This window comes from Primulina eburnea, chromosome 13, assembly GCF_022965805.1.
Source record: "Primulina eburnea isolate SZY01 chromosome 13, ASM2296580v1, whole genome shotgun sequence".
Classification (NCBI taxonomy): Eukaryota; Viridiplantae; Streptophyta; class Magnoliopsida; order Lamiales; family Gesneriaceae; genus Primulina; species Primulina eburnea.
Genome location: NC_133113.1, coordinates 23,567,190 through 23,587,359, shown reverse-complemented (window position 1 = coordinate 23,587,359; position 20,170 = coordinate 23,567,190). Strand labels below are relative to the sequence as shown.

Here is a 20,170-nt window from a genome sequence, read left to right as displayed (position 1 = left end):
TAAATCCGTGAGACTCTGTAAAAGTTAATAAAAATATATCAAATTCATAAAAGTTTATTATTTAAAAAAATCATTAAAAGTCAGCAAAACTCTTAATGGAATACACCCCACTAAAAGTCTATTAACATTTTGAATACCTATAGTATTTTGTTGAGTTTTTAAAAGTCAAGTTTGAATATCACTTCATATTTTTTATATTCTACGAAAATTTACGTTGAATACATTAAATTTTTATAGAATATATAAAAATCTAATTTAAATAACTGATCACTCTGTTAAAATCATTAAAAATCTAGAACGAATGCCGCCCCTAAAATTCTACCTGGTATAATATTTCACGTTTCAAATACTTGTTCCAAATTCTGATTGAGAATCCCTCCCCCAACTGACCCACCAATGTCTCAGATTCCCAAATCCTAACCCTAATGCGACAGTTCCGCAGGTCAAGCGCTAGTCCTGTGTTCTAGCTTGAGCTTTACCCCGTCGAACCAAAAGATTGTTCGAAGTCGGAGTCATAGGGTACCGGTTTTGTTCCTTCGGCTACCTTTCTGAACAATCGGAATTTCGTGCTTCTTTCCGATCCCCCTCAAGTGCCATGGTGATATCACAGGAGTTGTATCCAAGTGAAGAGGACTACCTGTATGAAGAAGAAGTGCTCCGCAACCCTAATAACGTCAAGCTGTGGTGGCGGTATTTAATTGCCCGCGGAGAAGCACCTTTCCGAAAGCGTGCCATTATTTATGAGCGTGCTCTCAAGGCATTGCCAGGAAGCTACAAGCTTTGGCACGCGTACCTCCGGGAACGCCTTGAGCTGGTTAGGAATCTGCCTATCAATCACGCACAGTATCAAACCTTGAACAACACGTTCGAGCGAGCTCTGGCTACAATGCATAAGATGCCCCGCATTTGGATGATGTATTTGCAGTCATTAACTCGGCAGAAGTTGATTACCAAGACACGGCACACCTTTGATAGAGCTTTGTGCGCTCTCCCAGTTACGCAACATGATAGGATTTGGGAATATTATTTAGTCTTTGTTTCGCAGAAGGGTGTCCCTGTTGAAACTTCTCTGAGAGTGTACAGGAGGTACTTGAAGTATGATCCAAGTCATATTGAGGATTTTATTGAGTTTTTGGTTAATTCAGAGTTGTGGCAGGAAGCCTCAGAGAGGTTGGCAGGGGTTTTAAATGATGATCGGTTTTACTCTTTAAAGGGGAAGACAAAGCACAGGTTGTGGCTGGAATTGTGCGATCTGTTGACACAACATGCTAGTGAAGTATCAGGGTTGAATGTGGATGCAATAATTAGGGGTGGAATTAAGAAGTTTACAGATGAGGTTGGAAGACTTTGGACATCATTGTCGGATTATTATATTAGGAGGGGTTTACTGGAGAAGGCCAGGGATATTTTTGAGGAAGGGATGACTACAGTGATTACAGTGAGAGACTTTAGCGTTATATTTGATGCATATTCTCAGTTTGAAGAGAGTATGTTGTCCATTAAGATGGAAAATATGGATCTTAGTGATGATGAGGATGACAAGGAGAATGAAAATGAAGAGAAGGAAGATGAAGAGGAGGATGACAGGTTGGATTTTGAGAAGTTGAAGAAGAGAATTGACACATTTTGGTTGAAAGATGATAAGGATGTGGATTTGAGGTTGGCAAGGTTGGAGTATCTGATGGATAGGAGACCAGAGTTAGCTAACAGTGTGCTCTTGAGACAGAATCCTCATAATGTAGAGCAGTGGCACCGGAGAGTTAAGCTCTTTGAAGGGAACCCCACGAAGCAAATTCTTACTTACACGGAGGCAGTTAGGACAGTAGATCCAATGAAGGCTGTTGGGAAGCCACATACTTTGTGGGTTGCATTTGCTAAGTTATATGAGAGCCACCGAGATGTTACTAATGCCCGGGTTATTTTTGACAAGGCAGTGCAGGTCAATTTTAAGGCTGTGGACCATCTGGCCAGTGTTTGGTGTGAATGGGCGGAGATGGAGCTTAGGCACAAAAATTTTAAGGGCGCACTAGATTTGATGCGTCGAGCTACCGCAGAGCCATCAGTTGAGGTCAAGAGAAGAGGTAATTTTCTTTTTTCTTGTTTGCTCTTTTAATATGGTTAATCTCTGTTGGAGCTGTGAAGTTACAGAACTAGCTGTTATATATTTTCAAACTTCCAAGGGAAGTTGCAATAGGTTCTTTTAGTTAATTGCACTCATTTGATATTTTTTCAATGGCACGAGGAAATTACCTTGCCACAACAACTTGTAGCCAAATTTGAGAGAATAATCACAATGAACTAGTACCATCCCTGTGAACTTTAATTTTACATTTAGAAGGGATGAAGTATTGAGAAAATTATGAAGCTGCTGAAAATGTGCAGTTGTGTTAAGAACGTGAGGCGGTGTATCTGAACCGTAAGGGAGCACCAAATATGGGGTTGCAATTTGTAATACCTAGACAAAGACCTCAAAAAGCCTCTATGTTAGGATCGGTTATTGACTAAGGAGTGTTTAGAAGGGGGGTTCGAATAAACACTCCTAGAAAATTAAATGTTTTTCGAAAAAGGTAGTTCAGTTTTGTTACAAACTGAACTGAGTATCCCGTCTGTCAATTATCAATCAGTTAAACTGAATAAGCAGTTGCGGAAAATAAACTGATTGAAAGATAGAATATCTAACTGGAAGTAAAAAGCTGAAGTAAAGACAACACAATATGTTTCTGGATGTTCGGAGAATTGAATAACTCCTACGTCACCCCTTCTATCACAAGGATAGGATATTCACTAAAAGACTTTGATCGAGTACAACGATTGTACAGACCCACTTCAGTTAGGACTTATCTATTGCCTGAACTGAAACTCTTAGTATAATACAATGATCTCTGTAAGTAACTGAACTTAGCACTTATCGAGTTATCAATATTTCACAGTGCTAGATTGCTCAATATGTAGCCTTTGATTGCTACGAATAGATCTGATAGGTGTGAGCAGAGATTTTTAACAGAGTAATGGCAAGTTTGAGATTGGTCAATCGTCTGTTTTGTCAACTGCTCTTTAGTCATATTTATAGACTTATCTTTCAACGGTAATTTTGAATTCTCGTATCCGTTGATTGCCTCCTTATCATTTCTTGGACCGAGTTCTTGATTGCCGCTTCATCATTTATTGTAAGACGGCGTATTAATCTCAATAGCCGAAATACGTTTTTCTATGCAGTGCGGCTTTCCACATTCAGTTGCTGTCTGATATGTCTTTTTGTCTGTTGAATGATCTTTCCCGAGGTATCATCAGTTGAGAAGCTTTAATGTTTTCGGCTGAATGTTTTAACTGATCAGTTCTCAACTGATCAGTTTGTGTCAACTGATTTTAGTTGAATGTTCAGCTGCCGAATATGCTTTCATGTATTAGTTGATTTTATGTTTTGTCAAACTCCAGAATTTAGTTTCCAACAATTTCCCCCTTTATGGTGTTTGACAAAACCAAGAGATTTAACTCAGCTCGCAACTGAATCATAGAATATTTGGATTTCTTGTAGAAGTCTGAGAAACTGGTATCAGTTGAAAATAATAGCTTGATTAATTCTTCTTTTAATTCTTTATCATAACTGAATCATAAAATAACTGGTCAAATGATATCAGTTTCTTCAGCTGCTTTCCCTTTTTTTGTCAAATACATCCATCTTGTCAGATAGCTTGCGAACGTGAGAAGAGAGGACCGTGACAGATGATGACATATTTTCAATAGCAGTAGTCATTGTGACTTGCAGTAGTTCAATTTTCCGAGATACAAGCGATTCCACATTGTTGACGCGTTGGTTAATCAATTCTTGAGTGGCAGTCAGACTGGACATGATACCTCTATTTTTCTGAATATCACCAACTGCAAAAGAGAGAGCAGTAACAGTAGATTGAATATCCTTCCGTCTTTTCAAGGATTCCTGATTTTCTTCCAATTTCAGACTGTGCGAAAGTTGTGTATTTTGAATTTTGGAAATGGCAGTAATGATTTGATTCATGCTGTCCTGCATATGTTGGACTTCTTCAAAAATGAGATCAAAATCTGCTGAAGATGGAGGATTGGATTGGCGAGAAGTGCTTGCATTACCCTTATCAAGTTCAGAAACGATCAAGGCTTGATCAGTTGAAACTATTTCAGTAACATTTCGAACTGAAGTATCATCAGCAGGGATTTCTGCTTGATCCTGAGATTTTGAGGAAGGATTTTGTTCAGTTGATGGTGACACAACCTGAACTGATATCTCTAGGGAATGATCGATTGAGTCATCTGGCATTTCTGTTGGTATAACCTGATCAACAGATTGATCTGGTGGAATAATTTCCTCTGAAGGAATAGTGACCTCTGGATGGGTTTGATCAACAGAATGATCTACTTTATCATGAACTGGTTCACTAAGGTTGGATTCTTCTACCACGGCTTGAATTATTTCATCAATATGAGCGAAAGTCAACTCAGCTTCAGTATATAGTTGTTGTTCAATAGGTGGTGAAGAAAGCTTATCAGAAATTGGCTCTTCAGTTGGAACAAGAACTAAAGCTGATGATGGTTCTGTAGTGTTAGAGGGTGCTTCTTCAACTAGTTCCACATCATCATCTGAATCTTCTTGGTAGACTACTAGTTCTTGATCCAATTCCCAAAATTTGATCCGAGAAAGTAGCCCTATAAGGTTAGTGTCAAGCTGAGTAATTACAGCTTGATCAGCATATGCAGTAGGACCAGTTGGCAAGTAATTGTTTTTAAGCTTAGCGACAAATTGAGCCAACTTCTTCGCTCTCATCTGATCAAAGAAATAACTTTTCCTCTCTAAGGCTTGAGCAATAGAGGCAGCTTTGACAGTTCGAAGAACAAAGGCCTCCAGCTTGATGAATTTTCGGAGCTCGGACTTTTCCTTCAGTTGCTTGGCAAAAACCTCAGTACGATAGCCTACCCAAGCATCATAGGACTTAGTTTTTGCAGCAGCAAAACTATTCACCTTTCCCCATACAAGATCAATATGAGTCTGAATCGGGTTGGAGGGTCTGGGTTCTTCAATCAATTTCCCTTTCCCTTTATCAGTACTCATGATATGAGGAATTTCCAGTCCAGTTTGAGTTGATTCAATTTGTTCTACAAATTTTATTCCTTTGGGTCTGGCAGGTGCTACACCAATTGGTCGAGGTATTTGAGTAACAGAAACCTGGGTCCTAACTGATTTCTTTATGGTACTTACTGAATCAGCTTGTGGGATAATCTGTAGAGGAACTGCTTCTATAGGCTGCTGATCAGTAAAGGAAATCATTTTGTCAGTAGAAATGGATACCTCAGAAGTAGTTTTAACCCTTTGAGTTCTTGGCTTTTTCGCAATTTGAGGTGATGATGTCTTTTCTGACTCTGATGGACTCAAAATCAACTTCCTTTTGGCAGCCTTCAGTTGAGCTAACGTTTTGGTTTTCTTGACTGATTTGGTAGTCGCCTGATCAATTCCAATCTCCTTCTTAATCTTGACGAATTTGGCAGAAGAAATGTCCAGGTTGATTTTTGGTGGCATAGTGTTCTTTGCATTGAACACCTTGAATTTCGATAATCTTTCAGAATCAGCATCCACTAAACCTTTTACTTTCAAAAGATAACTGATTTGTACGGCAAAACCCTTGGATTGTTTTGACGACAAAAACATATTCTTCAGTATGTTGAAGATGAGTCGTTTCCAGTTGAATTTTTGATCAGTCATAATAGTAGTAATCGCTTGAAACTTTTCCAATGTAAGTGCAGCAAATGATCCTGCTTTTGCTAAGAGTCCTTTAGCAATTATATCAGCAAGCAACTGAATTTCATGTTTCAGTTCCTTCTTAGGATCGGAAACTTTAATTTTCCGTCCATCAGCAGATAAAAGGATTTGCATTTCATCAATATCAGATGCTTTGACATCCGAAAGTTGTGCTAATCCGTCACAAGGTAAAGAAAATAATTCCCCAAAAGAATCTTCAGATATAGTCAGCAACTGATCATTAACAGTAGAGTTTATGATACCTTCTGAGTCAACTTTGCCAGAGGAATAGAAATCTTGAAGTTCTTTTGGATATATATCCTGCGATGATTGTCCCAGAAATGTTCTCAGACCAGCATTTTCGAGTTTTTGAAACACCTTTTTGACCTCATCATCTCCGAAAGATAAAACGGATCCAAAATTGATTGTCATAGCATTAAGCATGTAAGCGGGAATCTGAGTCGTCATTTCGTACTGGGTGATTTGCTGAAAGAGAAATTTAGAGAAGATATTTGTTCTTACTTTCGGCAGTTTGTGAATAATCAAAAAGTAGAACTGAAATGAAGCGGGCAATTGTACATATGTTCGTGACTATTCAAATTTTGGATACGTGTCAGTCCGTAAATAATTTGTGTTTTTCAAAAAATAATGTACGCATGCCATGTGTGTGCAATTTTGAGCGGTTAAAATGTGTACACGTTGTAAACTTAAATTCATCATGATTTAGCAGATAGTCACGTCATTTGATTTGGAATATAATAGGTTTAATTTATTAACTTTGATGAGAAGATTAGTAGAATTTTCAACTGAACGATCAGTTAGGAAAAACTGAGTCCTTTCAGTTAGGAATTCACTAACAACTGTCTTCTCAGTTAATCTCTTAGACCATCATTCCCCCTAAATAAATGCATTAAAGAAAAATAACGGCAATAGACAGTAATGATTAAAGACGAGTATAGTGCTTGGCATATCAATCGTCACAGAGAGAAGCGTCCTTTCGTTTTCCTTGTCCTTGCCTATAAATAAGACTGAAAAGTTAGTCACAAGTATCAGCAGAAAAGTTTTAAGAAGAAATGGCAGGAGCAAGTAGTTCAAGCGTCGTTCCAGTTTCACTTGAGGCACAAAAAGCTGCGATAGAAGACAAGGTCTTCTATGCTAGTCTTCCCTACTGGGAAGAATTACTGGAGCTGGAGCTCCTGTACAACTCAGGAAAGGTCACCACCTTTAGGCGGATGGCCCAGTTGAGAGAAGTGCGTGAGCACTTAAAAATTTCTGCAGAGGTGGATGCCTTCAAGAGGGCCACCTTTATGAATTGATGTTGCGTAAGGAGTTGGAGACTCTTAACAGCATCGCATCTTCACATAGTTTCTGCAAAACTTCTTCCCCAGCACTAACTGCTTGGATGAACATGTGGATAGCTAGTGTGAAGGAAACTTATGATCATGTAATCCTATCAAATATTTATGGATGAATGAAATATTTATTTTGATTAATGTGTCATTTTATTTTGTTTTTGTTCACAATGATCTGCGATGAGATATAAACACTTAAACGCTAACTGATATCAGTTGTGATAAACAAATAAACTGATAAAGGATTAATTTTAATAAGTTGGTTATAATATTCAAACTAATATGAGTTATTAATAATTAACTCATAATTAAAAATCCTTGGTAAATAGGAAAGACATATTTAATGACTTAAAACTCTTCGGTTTCTTCATTTTCCTATAAATAGTGATCACAATGGGATATATTATCAGTAAAACTTTCAATATGTCTGATTCTGATACAGGCAGTAGCACTCATGTTCATGTGACTGATCAGTCAGCCCCTCGTTTAGCTGAAATTAAAAGAAAAATGGAGAAATATGTCTTTCAAAAGGTACTGACAACCTGGGAAAAAATTCAAGAGTTGAAGAATATGAGTGACAGTGGTGTCATTCCTACTCGTGCTCAGGAAAGGAGAGCACTGAAATATCTTGCTCGTTTTGAGGTTAGCCATGTTAGAGAGTTGGTGGAGGATAAATGTCTTTTAGAGGCACTGCTGTGGAAGGAATGGCATGTTGTTGATAAAATTTCGAAGTCTAGAGCATTTGCCAGAGTTCGGATCTATGAGTTGAATGATTGGGTTAGAGCATGGCTAGATACAGTTGGATCTATGATTTCTTCTGTAAATTGGGAACGTTGGTATTCTTAATGAAATATTATTCTTAATTTATTGTGTTCTTATTTTCTGTTTTTAATTCTATTGAAGAAGTTATATTTCTAATAACATTTAAGATAAATCAATTAAACCAAGAATGTTTCGAAAATAAGAAAACTTAGCCTCTGGTAGTGGTTTTGTGAAGATGTCTGCTGCTTGTTGTTCCGTTGAGACATACTCCAATCTGATGTTCTTCTTCAGTGCATGATCCCTGATGAAGTGATGTCTGACATCTATGTGCTTGGTTCTGGAGTGAAGAACTGGGTTATATGTTATAGCGATTGTACTTGTGTTGTCACAGAATATCGGTGACTCCTTTGCATTGACACCATAATCTTTCAGTTGTTGCTGAATCCAAAGCAGTTGTGCACAGCAGCTTCCAGCAGCAAGATATTCTGCTTCAGTTGTGGAAGTTGCTATGGATGTTTGCTTTTTACTGAACCAAGAGATCAGTCTGTCTCCTAGAAACTGACATGATCCACTTGTGCTTTTTCGATCAAGCCTGCATCCTGCATAATCTGCATCTGAATAGCCAACTAAATTGAAAGATGAGTCTTTAGAGTACCATGAACCCACATTTTCCGTGCCCTTAAGATATCTCAAGATACGTTTGGCCGCGGAAAAATGTGATTGCTTAGGGTTAGCTTGAAATCTTGCACATATACAAACAGCAAACATAATATCAGGACGACTAGCAGTTAGGTACAATAAAGAACCTATTAAACCTCTGTAAAGTGTCGTCTCAACTGATATTCCCCCTTGATCAGTATCTAATTTAACTGATGAGCTCATTGGAGTACTTGCTGTTGAACAAGATTCCATGCCAAATTTCTTCAGCAATTCCTTGGTATATTTTGTTTGACTAATAAATGTTCCTGAATCCAGTTGCTTCACTTGTAAACCAAGAAAGAATGTCAGCTCACCCATCATGCTCATCTCGAACTTTTCCTGCATCAACTTAGCAAATTTCTTGCATAATTTGGGCTTAGTTGACCCAAATATAATATCATCAACGTAGATTTGAACAAGTAAGATATGATCGTTTTTCGAGAATTTAAACAAAGTCTTATCAATTGATCCAACAGTAAAATCATGATTAGTTAGGAATTTTGATAGGGTTTCATACCAAGCTCGTGGAGCTTGTTTGAGACCATACAATGCCTTGTTCAAATAATAAACATGATCAGGGAAATTATGATTGATAAAACCTGGAGGTTGTTCAACGTAGATTTCTTCCTGCAATTTGCCATTTAGGAATGCACTTTTCACATCCATTTGATAGACTTTAAAGTTCTTGAAAGATGCATAAGCAAGAAATATTCTGATTGTCTCCAGTCTTGCAACTGGTGCAAATGTCTCATCATAATCTATCCCTTCTTCTTGTCTATAGCCTTGTGCTACGAGCCTTGCTTTGTTGCGTACAACTGAACCGTCTTCGTTCAGTTTGTTCCTGTATACCCACTTTGTACCTATAACAGTTTTAGAAACTGGTCTTGGAACTAAGTTCCAGACATTGTTATGAACAAACTGATTTAGCTCTTTTTGCATTGCATTAATCCAATTAGGGTCAGCAAGAGCTTCGTCAGTTTTCTTTGGTTCTAATTGAGATACAAAAGTTGAATGAATAAATAGATTGAGCACCTGATTTCTGGTTCTTACTGGATCAGATGGGTTACCTATTACCAGTTCTGGAGGGTGTGATTTCTTCCATCTAAATTCAGCATTTGTTGCTTCACAGTCAGCAAATTCTTCGTTGGGTAACTGAATGTTTTCAGTTTCAGTTGTAACTGATTCAGTTGATAATTGATTTCCATTAGTTTGCTCCATCAACTGATTGTCAAGATTTGCTTCCAATTCAGCTGGTTGATCCAATATCTCAGGTTCAGGTGTATGAAAGATATTCTGATTATTACGATCTTCGTCTGAGTCATCATCTTCCAGACTGATATCTGTAAAACGATCAGCTAGCTCAACTTGATCAGTTGGCTTATCGATTAGTGCAGTTTCATCAAAATCAACGTGTGCAGATTCTTCAACATTCAAAGTTTTCTTATTAAATACTCTGTAAGCTATGCTAACTGATGAATATCCAAGGAATATTCCTTCTGGAGATTTGACATCGAATGCTTTTAGATAATTTTTACCATTGTTATGAATAAAGCATCTACAACCAAATATTTTGAAGTAAGTGATTATGCTTTTTCTTCCATGCCAGATCTCATATGGTGTTTTCTTGTGATTTTTATTAATCATTGATCTGTTCTGAGGGTAGCATGCAGTGTTTACTGCTTCTGCCCAAAATCTTTGAGAAATACCTGAATCAGCAAGCATCGTTCTAGCAGCTTCCTTAAGAGTCCGATTCCTTCTCTCAGCTACACCGTTTTGCTGAGGTGTCCTTGCTGCTGAGAACTCATGCTTGATTCCAGTATTTTCTAAAAAGTTTGAAAGTGTTTGATTGATGAATTCAGTTCCTCGATCAGATGTGATTCGATCAATCCCAACTGATTTTTCATTTAAAAGTCTTTTGAAAAGTTTAATCAGTTGTGCAGCAGTATGGTCTTTGGATTTGAGAAATATAACCCAAGTAAATCTTGAAAAGTCATCTACGACCACTAAGGTGTATTTCATTCCCCCTAAGCTCATGATTGGTATTGGACCAAAGAGATCCATGTGCAATAATTCTAAGCATTGGGATGAAGATTTACAGCCTTTGTTTTTGAAAGAGGATCGAACTTGTTTTCCATACTGACATGCTGAACAAAGTTTTTCTTTTGAAAAATTTATTTTGGGCAAACCAGTTATAAGTTCATGCTTACTCAGATAAGCAATAGATTTAAAATTTAAATGATTTAACCGTTTATGCCACAACCAGTTTTGAGATGATTTAGACGCAATAAAGCATACTGGTGTATAAGGTTGATCATTCCAACTAACTTTGTAAGTGTTTCCACACCTTTTGCCAGTTAGAATAATCTCTTCAGTTGTGTTTTTGACTGAACAAGGGTGTTTGTCAAACTGAACTGAGAATCCATTATCGCATAACTGACTAATGCTTATCAGATTATACTTAAGATTCTCGACTAATAAAATATCATTAATGGTGAAGTTACCATGGATAAGCTTACCCTTACCCACAGTTTTACCTTTGGAATTATCCCCAAAACTGATGTTTGGACCATTGTATTTGACCAGTTGTGACAATAAGTTTGAATCTCCTGTCATGTGTCGTGAACATCCACTGTCCAGATACCATATTGATCCAATACTTGTTCCTGTTGCCTGCATTTAAACACAAAATAAGATTCTGGTACCCTTTTCTATTTGGGTCCATAGTTGATTAGTCCTCTTGGAATCCAGACTTGAATCAGTTTAACTGACTGTCCTGTTGCTGTATTCCATATAGTCCTTCCCTGTCTGTGTGTGCTTGGTGTATAGTGTGTGGATGATGTGACATGTGTTTTGTTCTTTTTCAACTGATTGTTCAGCCGATATCTTTTCTGAACTGGCTTACTATTGTAGTAGTTTGAGTAGCCATATGAATATTTCCTGCTGAGAGTTTTCGGTTGCTGATTCCATGAGTCAGTCTTACCCTTTGGAGTATATCCAATTCCACATCTCATGCCTTTATTCATATTCTGAGATGGTTGTTCTGTCGGTTTGCTCGACTCTTCTTGATTTTGTACCATAACTGATTTTACAAAGTGAATATATTTCCTTTTGTTCATATTCAGTTTTGGTTGAGTATCTTGGGAAGACAAATCATCTTTACCACAGAATCCTAAACCAGTTTTATCATCAACTGATTTCTGAGAGTTCTGTATATTAGTTAAAGTTTTAGATGATTTGTTCCAAACTTGAATGAGCTCATTGAGCTTTGTATTTTCAAGCGACAATTTTTGAATCATTGATTGATTCCTGCTTCTTTCATCAGTGAGTTCAGCAATCTCCCTTTTCAGACTCAACATTTCAACTGATTCATCAGTTTTTGTTTTATTGTCTTTGGGATAATTTTGCTTTGCTCTGAGTTTTTCAAATGATAAAGCAAGCTTTTGATACTCATTGACCATGTCATGAAGAGTTGAGATGAGTTCTTCTCGTGTAAAATCAATAGAGCTAAAATCAAATACCTGCTCGCAGCTTGATTGATCTTCTAGGTTATCTGCCATTAGACATGTTACTTCTTCCTCATCCTCACTTGAACTGCAAGAGCTTTCTGGATCTGACTCTTCGCTGTCAGTTTCTGCCCATTTGGCTTTGCTGTCTTCAGCTAGAAGTACTTCATGTCTCTTCTTGTAAGGCTTCTTTTCGTCTTTAGACCTTCTTTTGTGTTCATACATCTTTTTCTTTCAGTTGAGATTTGATTATCCTTTTTAGGCTTTGGACAGTTGGCAATAAAGTGATCGGATTTGCCACAGTTGAAACATACATTAGTCTCTTCTCTGGAGTTGTTTCTTTGGTAGTTTTTCTGAAAATTTCCTTGATTTTTCCTCATGAATCTTCCAAATTTCTTAATGAATAGAGACATGGCATCATTGCTCAGCTGATCAGCAGTTTTCTCAACTGAACCAGTTGATTCATTTCTAACAGCAGTCAAGGCAGTAGTTGCTGCTGGAGTAGATGGTTCTCCTTCTCGAGTTTGAAGTTCAAACTCATATGCTTTTAGATCTGCAAATAAATCATGAAGTTCAACTTTGTTAAGATATTTGGATTCCCTCATTGCCATAGTTTTGACATCCCATTCTTTGGGAAGTCCTCTGATTACTTTCAACGCTACTTCTTTATTTGTATGCACTTTTCCAAGTGTATTTAGTTCGTTGATGATACAGCTTGTTCTTTCATCATACTCATCCATTGTTTCTCCCATCTTCATTCTGATGTTGTCGAACTTCTGCATAGCAACTGAAAGTTTGTTTTCTTTTGTTTGATCATTTCCTTCGCAAAGTTGAATTAACTTCTCCCAAATTTCTTTGGCGGTTTTGCACATTTTGATCTTACTGAACGTTACTTTGTCCAGTGTCTTATACAATATGTCTTTTGCAACGTTGTCTAGATTTGCCTTTCTTTTGTCCTCTGTAGTCCACTCATCTCGAGGCTTTTCAATTCGGTGAGGTGCCCCTTCAGTAATAGCAACAGCTGTGTTTGCTTTCAAAATTTTCATGGGTCCGTCAGTTATGACGTACCACATGTCATCGTCTTGTGCAGCTAGATGAGCCTGCATTATGATTTTCCAATCATCAAAATCTTCCCTGGAGAACATTGGAATCTTATTGAATGAAGACATAGTGATTAGATTGAAGATAGATAATCTTTGACAGGATATGCCTCGCTCTGATACCACTTGTTAGGATCGGTTATTGACTAAGGAGTGTTTAGAAGGGGGGTTGAATAAACACTCCTAGAAATTTAAATGTTTTTCGAAAAAGGTAGTTCAGTTTTGTTACAAACTGAACTGAGTATCCCGTCTGTCAATTATCAATCAGTTAAACTGAATAAGCAGTTGCGGAAAATAAACTGATTGAAAGATAGAATATCTAACTGGAAGTAAAAAGCTGAAGTAAAGACAACACAATATGTTTCTGGATGTTCGGAGAATTGAATAACTCCTACGTCACCCCTTCTATCACAAGGATAGGATATTCACTAAAAGACTTTGATCGAGTACAACGCTTGTACAGACCCACTTCAGTTAGGACTTATCTATTGCCTGAACTGAAACTCTTAGTATAATACAATGATCTCTGTAAGTAACTGAACTTAGCACTTATCGAGTTATCAATATTTCACAGTGCTAGATTGCTCAATATGTAGCCTTTGATTGCTACGAATAGATCTGATAGGTGTGAGCAGAGATTTTTAACAGAGTAATGGCAAGTTTGAGATTGGTCAATCGTCTGTTTTGTCAACTGCTCTTTAGTCATATTTATAGACTTATCTTTCAACGGTAATTTTGAATTCTCGTATCCGTTGATTGCCTCCTTATCATTTCTTGGACAGAGTTCTTGATTGCCGCTTCATCATTTATTGTAAGACGGCGTATTAATCTCAATAGCCGAAATACGTTTTTCTATGCAGTGCGGCTTTCCATATTCAGTTGCTGTCTGATATGTCTTTTTGTCTGTTGAATGATCTTTCCCGAGGTATCATCAGTTGAGAAGCTTTAATGTTTTCGGCTGAATGTTTTAACTGATCAGTTCTCAACTGATCAATTTGTGTCAACTGATTTTAGTTGAATGTTCAGCTGCCGAATATGCTTTCATGTATTAGTTGATTTTATGTTTTGTCAAACTCCAGAATTTAGTTTCCAACACTCTACTTGGTAATTTTTATCAGATGCGGCCTATGCTATCCTAAATCACTCAGTTTTTATATAGTTTGAATGAGACTAGGTATCCAAATTTCATTATTAATCTGTTTTTTTCTTTGATTGGTTGAAGGATGACCTATCTCTCAGTTGTAAATTCTATTTTTATTAACGAATTTCAATTCTTACCGAAAAAATGGAATAGTGAAATATGCAGAATGTTCTTTTTCGCATTAGCACTGCCATGAGCCATCTATGTTGCCTACTTGTTCCACGAATAGCGATCTTGAATATTTGTTCTCTCGTTTATGCAGTGGCTGCTGATGGCAACAAGCCGGTGCAAATTATACTTCACAGGTCTCTTAAACTTTGGACATTCTATGTGGATTTAGAGGAAAGCTTGGGCAGCCTGGAGTCCACTCGTGCAGTTTACGAAAGAATATTGGATTTGAGAATAGCCACACCCCAAATTATTATAAACTATTCAATGCTCTTAGAAGTAAGTTGGGAATTCTCTTGTGGTCTTTCTTTTTTCTCTACTTTTCCCTTCAAATTTATGGTTGTCTGACAAATTTATTTTCACATGAGATTTTCCCAGGATAACAAGTACTTTGAAGATGCTTTTAAGGTTTATGAGAGAGGTGTGAAGATATTCAAATACCCCCATGTGAAAGATATCTGGGTCACTTACCTTTCAAAGTTCGTCAAGAGATATGGGAAATCAAAACTAGAACGAGCTCGAGAGTTATTTGAGCATGCTGTTGAAATGGTAAGTCCATTTAATTATATTCTTCGACTATGATAATTTAATTAATGTGTATTGGACCATTGGTGGTGAGTGTGTTTTGCATTTCTGTCGACTGAACTTCTATAATTAATGAAAACGTGAGCCAGAGGATTCAAATTGAAGTTTCGTGGTTATTTGGTGTTCTTTTATTTTTTTGAAATGTGCATTAGAACCCATTTTATTTTATTAAAGAACTGATGTATCATGTAAAGATATATTTGAATGATCTGGAATTCGGTTTTGTGCTGAGTGCAGTGTCTCTACTAGGTAGTATGTTAAAAATCATAAAATTTTGAGGGTGCTGGAACAACATTCATTGATGAGTTTGTCAGCGGCTATTTTTTGGTTGAAATCCTTATCTTTGGTGATTAGTCTATCTAGCCACGCTAGATCTTATTCCTAATTAAATCGTCTAAATATGGTTGTGTCTGTTTACTCCTTTTCAGGAAAACTTTTAACTTCAAAGAAACCTTACCGTTTGTGTTCCATTGCTTGTGGATTATTGTTTGGCATATTTCTTTATAAAATCATGCTTGCTAAATATATTGATATAACCAGGCACCTGCAGAAGCAGTGAAACCTCTGTATCTTCAATATGCAAAGCTAGAAGAAGATTTTGGTCTGGCTAAAAGAGCAATGAGAGTATACAGTCAGGCAACAAAAGCTGTCCCTGCTAATGAGAAAATGGGCATGTATGAAATATACATTGCCCGTGCTGCTGAAATATTTGGCATACCAAAAACGAGAGAGATTTATGAGCAAGCAATAGAATCTGGCCTCCCAGACAAAGATGTCAAGGTTATGTGTTTGAAGTATGCAGAGCTTGAGAAAAGCCTTGGAGAAATTGACCGCAGTCGTGCATTATATAAACACGCTTCACAGTTTGCCGACCCTAGGTCTGACCCCGACTTCTGGAATAAATGGCACGAATTTGAAGTGCAGCTTGGGAATGAAGATACTTTCCGAGAGATGCTCCGAGTTAAAAGAAGTGTTTCTGCAAGCTATAGCCAGGTAGAATTTTTGCTTGTTTTGGTCACATGGCTATTATTGTTCAGTTTTTTTTTTTGGTTTCTCTGTGCCTCCAAACATTTTCCCTAATTCTCCTAGTTCCCATTCCAGACACACTTTATCCTTCCAGAGTATTTGATGCAAAAGGATCAGATGCAGACCCTTGATGAGGCAAAGGATGTACTTAAGAAAGCTGGTGTCGATGATGATGAAATGGCTGCCCTTGAAAGGCAGTTAGTCCCTACTCTCAATGATACCAAAGTGAAAGATAGTGGTAGACGATTAGGATTTGTCAGCGCTGGGATGCAAAATGAAGGTGAGTCCCTATCAAATAGGGAGGATATAGAGCTTCCAGAAGAAAGTGATTCTGAAGATGATAAGGTTGAGATAGCCCAAAAAGATGTTCCAACAGCCGTATTTGGAGGTCTGGTGCGGAAAAGGGAAGAATCTGAGGAAGACGTGGAAGCTCCTGATTCAACTATTACTGAAAGCAAAGAAAATGATGCCCATCTTGGTGCTTTGGAGAGAATAAAAAGGATGAGGCGAGGCGCATAGATGTTCAGCCTTCCTCTTCAATCTTTTCGGTATGAAATTATTGCTGCTTTATATGGTTAACCATCTGCTAGATAACAGTTTTCCATATGGGAATCAGTCTGGGCTTTGTAGCGAAGTTTGCTCTTTAATTCAATAGTACTTCTCACTATCGAGCTGAGTGTATAATCTGCATTTGTCATTCTCCTTAATCTTTTTCTTCGCCTATTGTTTTGTGAATCTTTTGTAATAGATAGGCGTTGTACGACTGAATTAATCTACTTAATGGTGGTGCACCTCATTTTCCAAGAATACAACATACCTGGATTCGAAACAAGCAGGGCGTTGATAAAATTTAAAGGAAACCGATGTGCATTTTTTCCATGAATCTGGCTTTCTTTTCAGATTCCATGTATCTAAATTTTGGTTAGCAGAGTTTAATAATGACATCTGTTATTTTACTTTTGTAGTTCTATAATTTATGCCAAGTTGCTAAACTTCCAACTTTACTACAAGCCAGAACTTCCATCATATTCCAATCTGTTTGAACATAAGCGAGATTACGGATAGTTGAAGAAAGAACAATTTTGTTGGAGGCCTTATTTGATGTCCCAGTTTGGTCAGATTCACTCTTCCATTGAAAACTCCTTCCACCAAGTTTAATATGTATGCGAGCCTGGTATAAACTGGATATGCCCCTAGTAAAAGGAATTTTGCTAAATCTTGAAACAAACTGCGATGCTCAAACTATGTGACATGTCATGATAGAGGCTGCTTCTTCAGGTCAAGTAACAGTCTTCGTCACAATCTGAAAATGCAAAATAAGTGTTGAGGGAAAGCATCAGCTCGATTTATGGAATAAGTTATCGGTGTACTCTAGCTAGTTCAGTGCATGGTAACTTCAATCTATTTACATGGATCAAACACTTGAAATAGCAATGAATAGTTGGAATCCCCTGTTTTTCAAAGTATTGGTAGCTTGTCTCGGCCAAGAGAAGTTACTTTCCACTTGTAAATGGGAATTTCCTGGGCTGAGTTAATTTCTCAGAACCCAAGATGGAGGGAATTCTGGTTCGACGACCTTGTTCCTGGGGAGAATTCATGAGACCTTTCATTTCGTTCCTCTTTCTCCTCTCTGTAGCCTTGGCATTAAAATATGCAGTCTTTCTGTCACCCTCTCTAAATCACTGAGCCTGTAGCATTCATTTTCCATTAGTTTACCATCTCTAAAATCCACAGCTCCTGTATTTCATTTATGTTGTCCATTCTTTCAACAGATCTCATTTGTATCCAAACTGAAGTGTCAGATCTGTCATGGTTGATTGTCATGTCTGAAGTTATTCATTGTCTCCAAAAAAGAGGACGAGAGTCTCAGTCTGTTTTGTTTTCTTGGAATCGACTGTTAGAGTACATGTCCAGCGAGTCAGCTTGTAGCTTGGATTTTGTTGACTTTTGTGTACAAGCAATATTTATTTTAATAATATTTTATTGTTTTATCCAATTATGACATTTACTTTATTTGTATATTCTTGCACGTTGCATAAATAAAGTTCTTGAATATATAAAAAATAGCACGAGCTCTATCTCAACATAAAATGATGAAAATAATTAGAAAGTGTACCAACTAACGGCTAGTTGTATCTGAATCACATGAAAAGAATGAAGCTAATTAAGGTAAGCCCGAATATGAACAAATCTTGTTCTAAACCACAAGAAATTCTCCACTCATGGTTAGTTGTATCTCTGAATTATTGAGAGTCACACATACATCAAATTTTGAGTTTCTCTTGAGATATTCAAGTTCAAAGAGCTGAAATTGACGAATGTATTTTTTATAGAGATAAAACATATTGCTTCTAAATGAGTTTATAAATTGATTTCATATATTAGAAGTTGTGCAAGTTATCTTAACTGCTAATTAAGTGAGGATGGTGGAACTGTCAGTTTTAGTGAAGTGTTTTAAAAAATCGAAAACAACCTAAAATGGATAAGTGAAAAAATTTCCTTCGAAATTTTCATTTTTCATTATATGAAAAAGATATGTACCAATGATATATCGATGTTGTCTGATCGTCGATTGATGTTTATAATTAGTTCACAATTATTTATTTAGTAAATTTAGAATTTACTAATTAAATAATAAATTAGTAGTAGTGACTACGAAATATAAGATTTTTATGAAATATTTTAGAAGAGTCTAGAATTAATTAATTAAGTAATTAAATGATGATTATTTAATTATATATATATGAAATATATATTATGCAATATCAATTTAGTTTTCTTAATTTTTTTAAAAAAATAAAAAAATTGATATTTTATGAAAATATGTTTTAATTTATCATTGAAATAAATTTTTGATAAAATTATAGTTTTTTATTAAATAAATGATTAAAATTAGATTCTTAATTATTTATGATATAAGATGTTTTACAAGAAATTTTAATTATAATAAATTAATTAGATAATTGAGTAAACACATTTATTAAATTTATTCATTTATTTTTAATTATGGCGGTTGATGATAATTTAAAAGAAACATGATTTTATGATAATATTTGATATTATGGTTTTAATATATTTGTATTATATGGTAAAAGAACGATCGAGAGCTCTGATAAATTTTCCAGGTGTATGTTATGATATTTTACTTTTTATTAAGCTTTTCATGCCCCTTAAGATACTTCAAAGATTCATGATCTGTGTGGATAAATTTCTTCGGTCTAAGATAGTTCTGTTGATAAGTGCAAGATTTGCACTTAATTTATATTAAATTCCATTTTAAATTATGCTTGTTTCGAACAGAATTATGCATTTTTGGTTTGTTTTGATTGTCTTTTCAGGAATGGAGAAAAAGCGGACATGAAGCCAAGTGAGCCAAGAAAACAAGTGCACAACCAACACACTATCGGACAGAACCTCGCGCGCATCCGCGCGCAATGATATGCAAGATGATTGAAAGAGGCGCGCGTGCGGCCGCGCCACATCACGCGCAGCCGCGCACACATGCAGCTCACTGACTCTGCGCGCGCGCCACTTCACGCGCAACCGCGGACACACAGAAGCAACAGAAAACCCGAGAGGCACGCGCGACTACGCCATATCACGCGCAGCCGCGCGCGCGAAGAAAAGCACTAGTGACTAGAATGATGCGCGCAACCGCGCGCGCGTTCACGCGCAATCGCGCGCGAAGCGTCCAGAAAATCTATATAAACCGCATCCTAGGTCAGGAAAGGAGTTGGCCGTCTTGGGAAAGAAAGATACGAGAGGTTAGCTGTCATTGGAGAAAGAGATGAGAGATCGGAGCGCATACACGAGACGAAGATTCAGAGTGCGAAGAACAGTCACAATTACGAAGAACAACGGATCTGGAGACGAAGACGACACTTCAGATTTGTGATCTTTTTCTTCCGCTTATTTATTTTACTGTGTTTCTATGTCTAAAACGTTGAACATGTTTTGTTTTCGCTTGGATTTCGGGATGAACTAATTTCCCATTCTAGAGAATGATGTAGCTTTGTGGACACGATGATTTGACGTGGTTATTTTATATGATTGAATTCCATTTCATATTT

General features: G+C 36.8%; 1 protein-coding gene across 3 annotated transcripts; it reads left to right on the top strand.

The window, feature by feature from the left end:
* Nucleotides 1–335: 335 nt before the first annotated feature.
* Nucleotides 336–17,639, top strand: LOC140808748 (uncharacterized). 3 transcript variants are annotated; one of them, XM_073165974.1, is made up of 6 exons: nt 336–2,081; nt 14,584–14,768; nt 14,868–15,038; nt 15,615–16,067; nt 16,176–16,648; nt 17,379–17,639. In XM_073165974.1, exons 1-5 carry the CDS (start codon nt 596–598, stop codon nt 16,617–16,619), a joined length of 2,739 nt encoding a protein of 912 aa, XP_073022075.1. In that variant the 5' UTR covers nt 336–595; the 3' UTR covers nt 16,620–16,648; nt 17,379–17,639. The 3 variants fall into 3 exon arrangements, with proteins under 3 accessions (XP_073022075.1, XP_073022074.1, XP_073022073.1); XM_073165973.1 differs by lacking the exon at nt 17,379–17,639 and adding an exon at nt 17,066–17,340; XM_073165972.1 differs by lacking the exon at nt 17,379–17,639 and having other exon boundaries at nt 337–2,081; nt 16,176–16,932.
* Nucleotides 17,640–20,170: the final 2,531 nt, after the last annotated feature.

What these genes read in the sequence shown, in the direction of transcription:
- LOC140808748 (XM_073165974.1), top strand. Translation starts at nt 596, where the DNA reads ATGGTGATATCACAGGAGTTGTATCCAAGTGAAGAGGACTACCTGTAT. An exon ending in TTGAGCATGCTGTTGAAATG is followed by an intron (nt 15,039 to 15,614) that starts GTAAGTCCATTT and finishes TGATATAACCAG; the next exon opens with GCACCTGCAGAAGCAGTGAA. An exon ending in TTTCTGCAAGCTATAGCCAG is followed by an intron (nt 16,068 to 16,175) that starts GTAGAATTTTTG and finishes TTCCCATTCCAG; the next exon opens with ACACACTTTATCCTTCCAGA.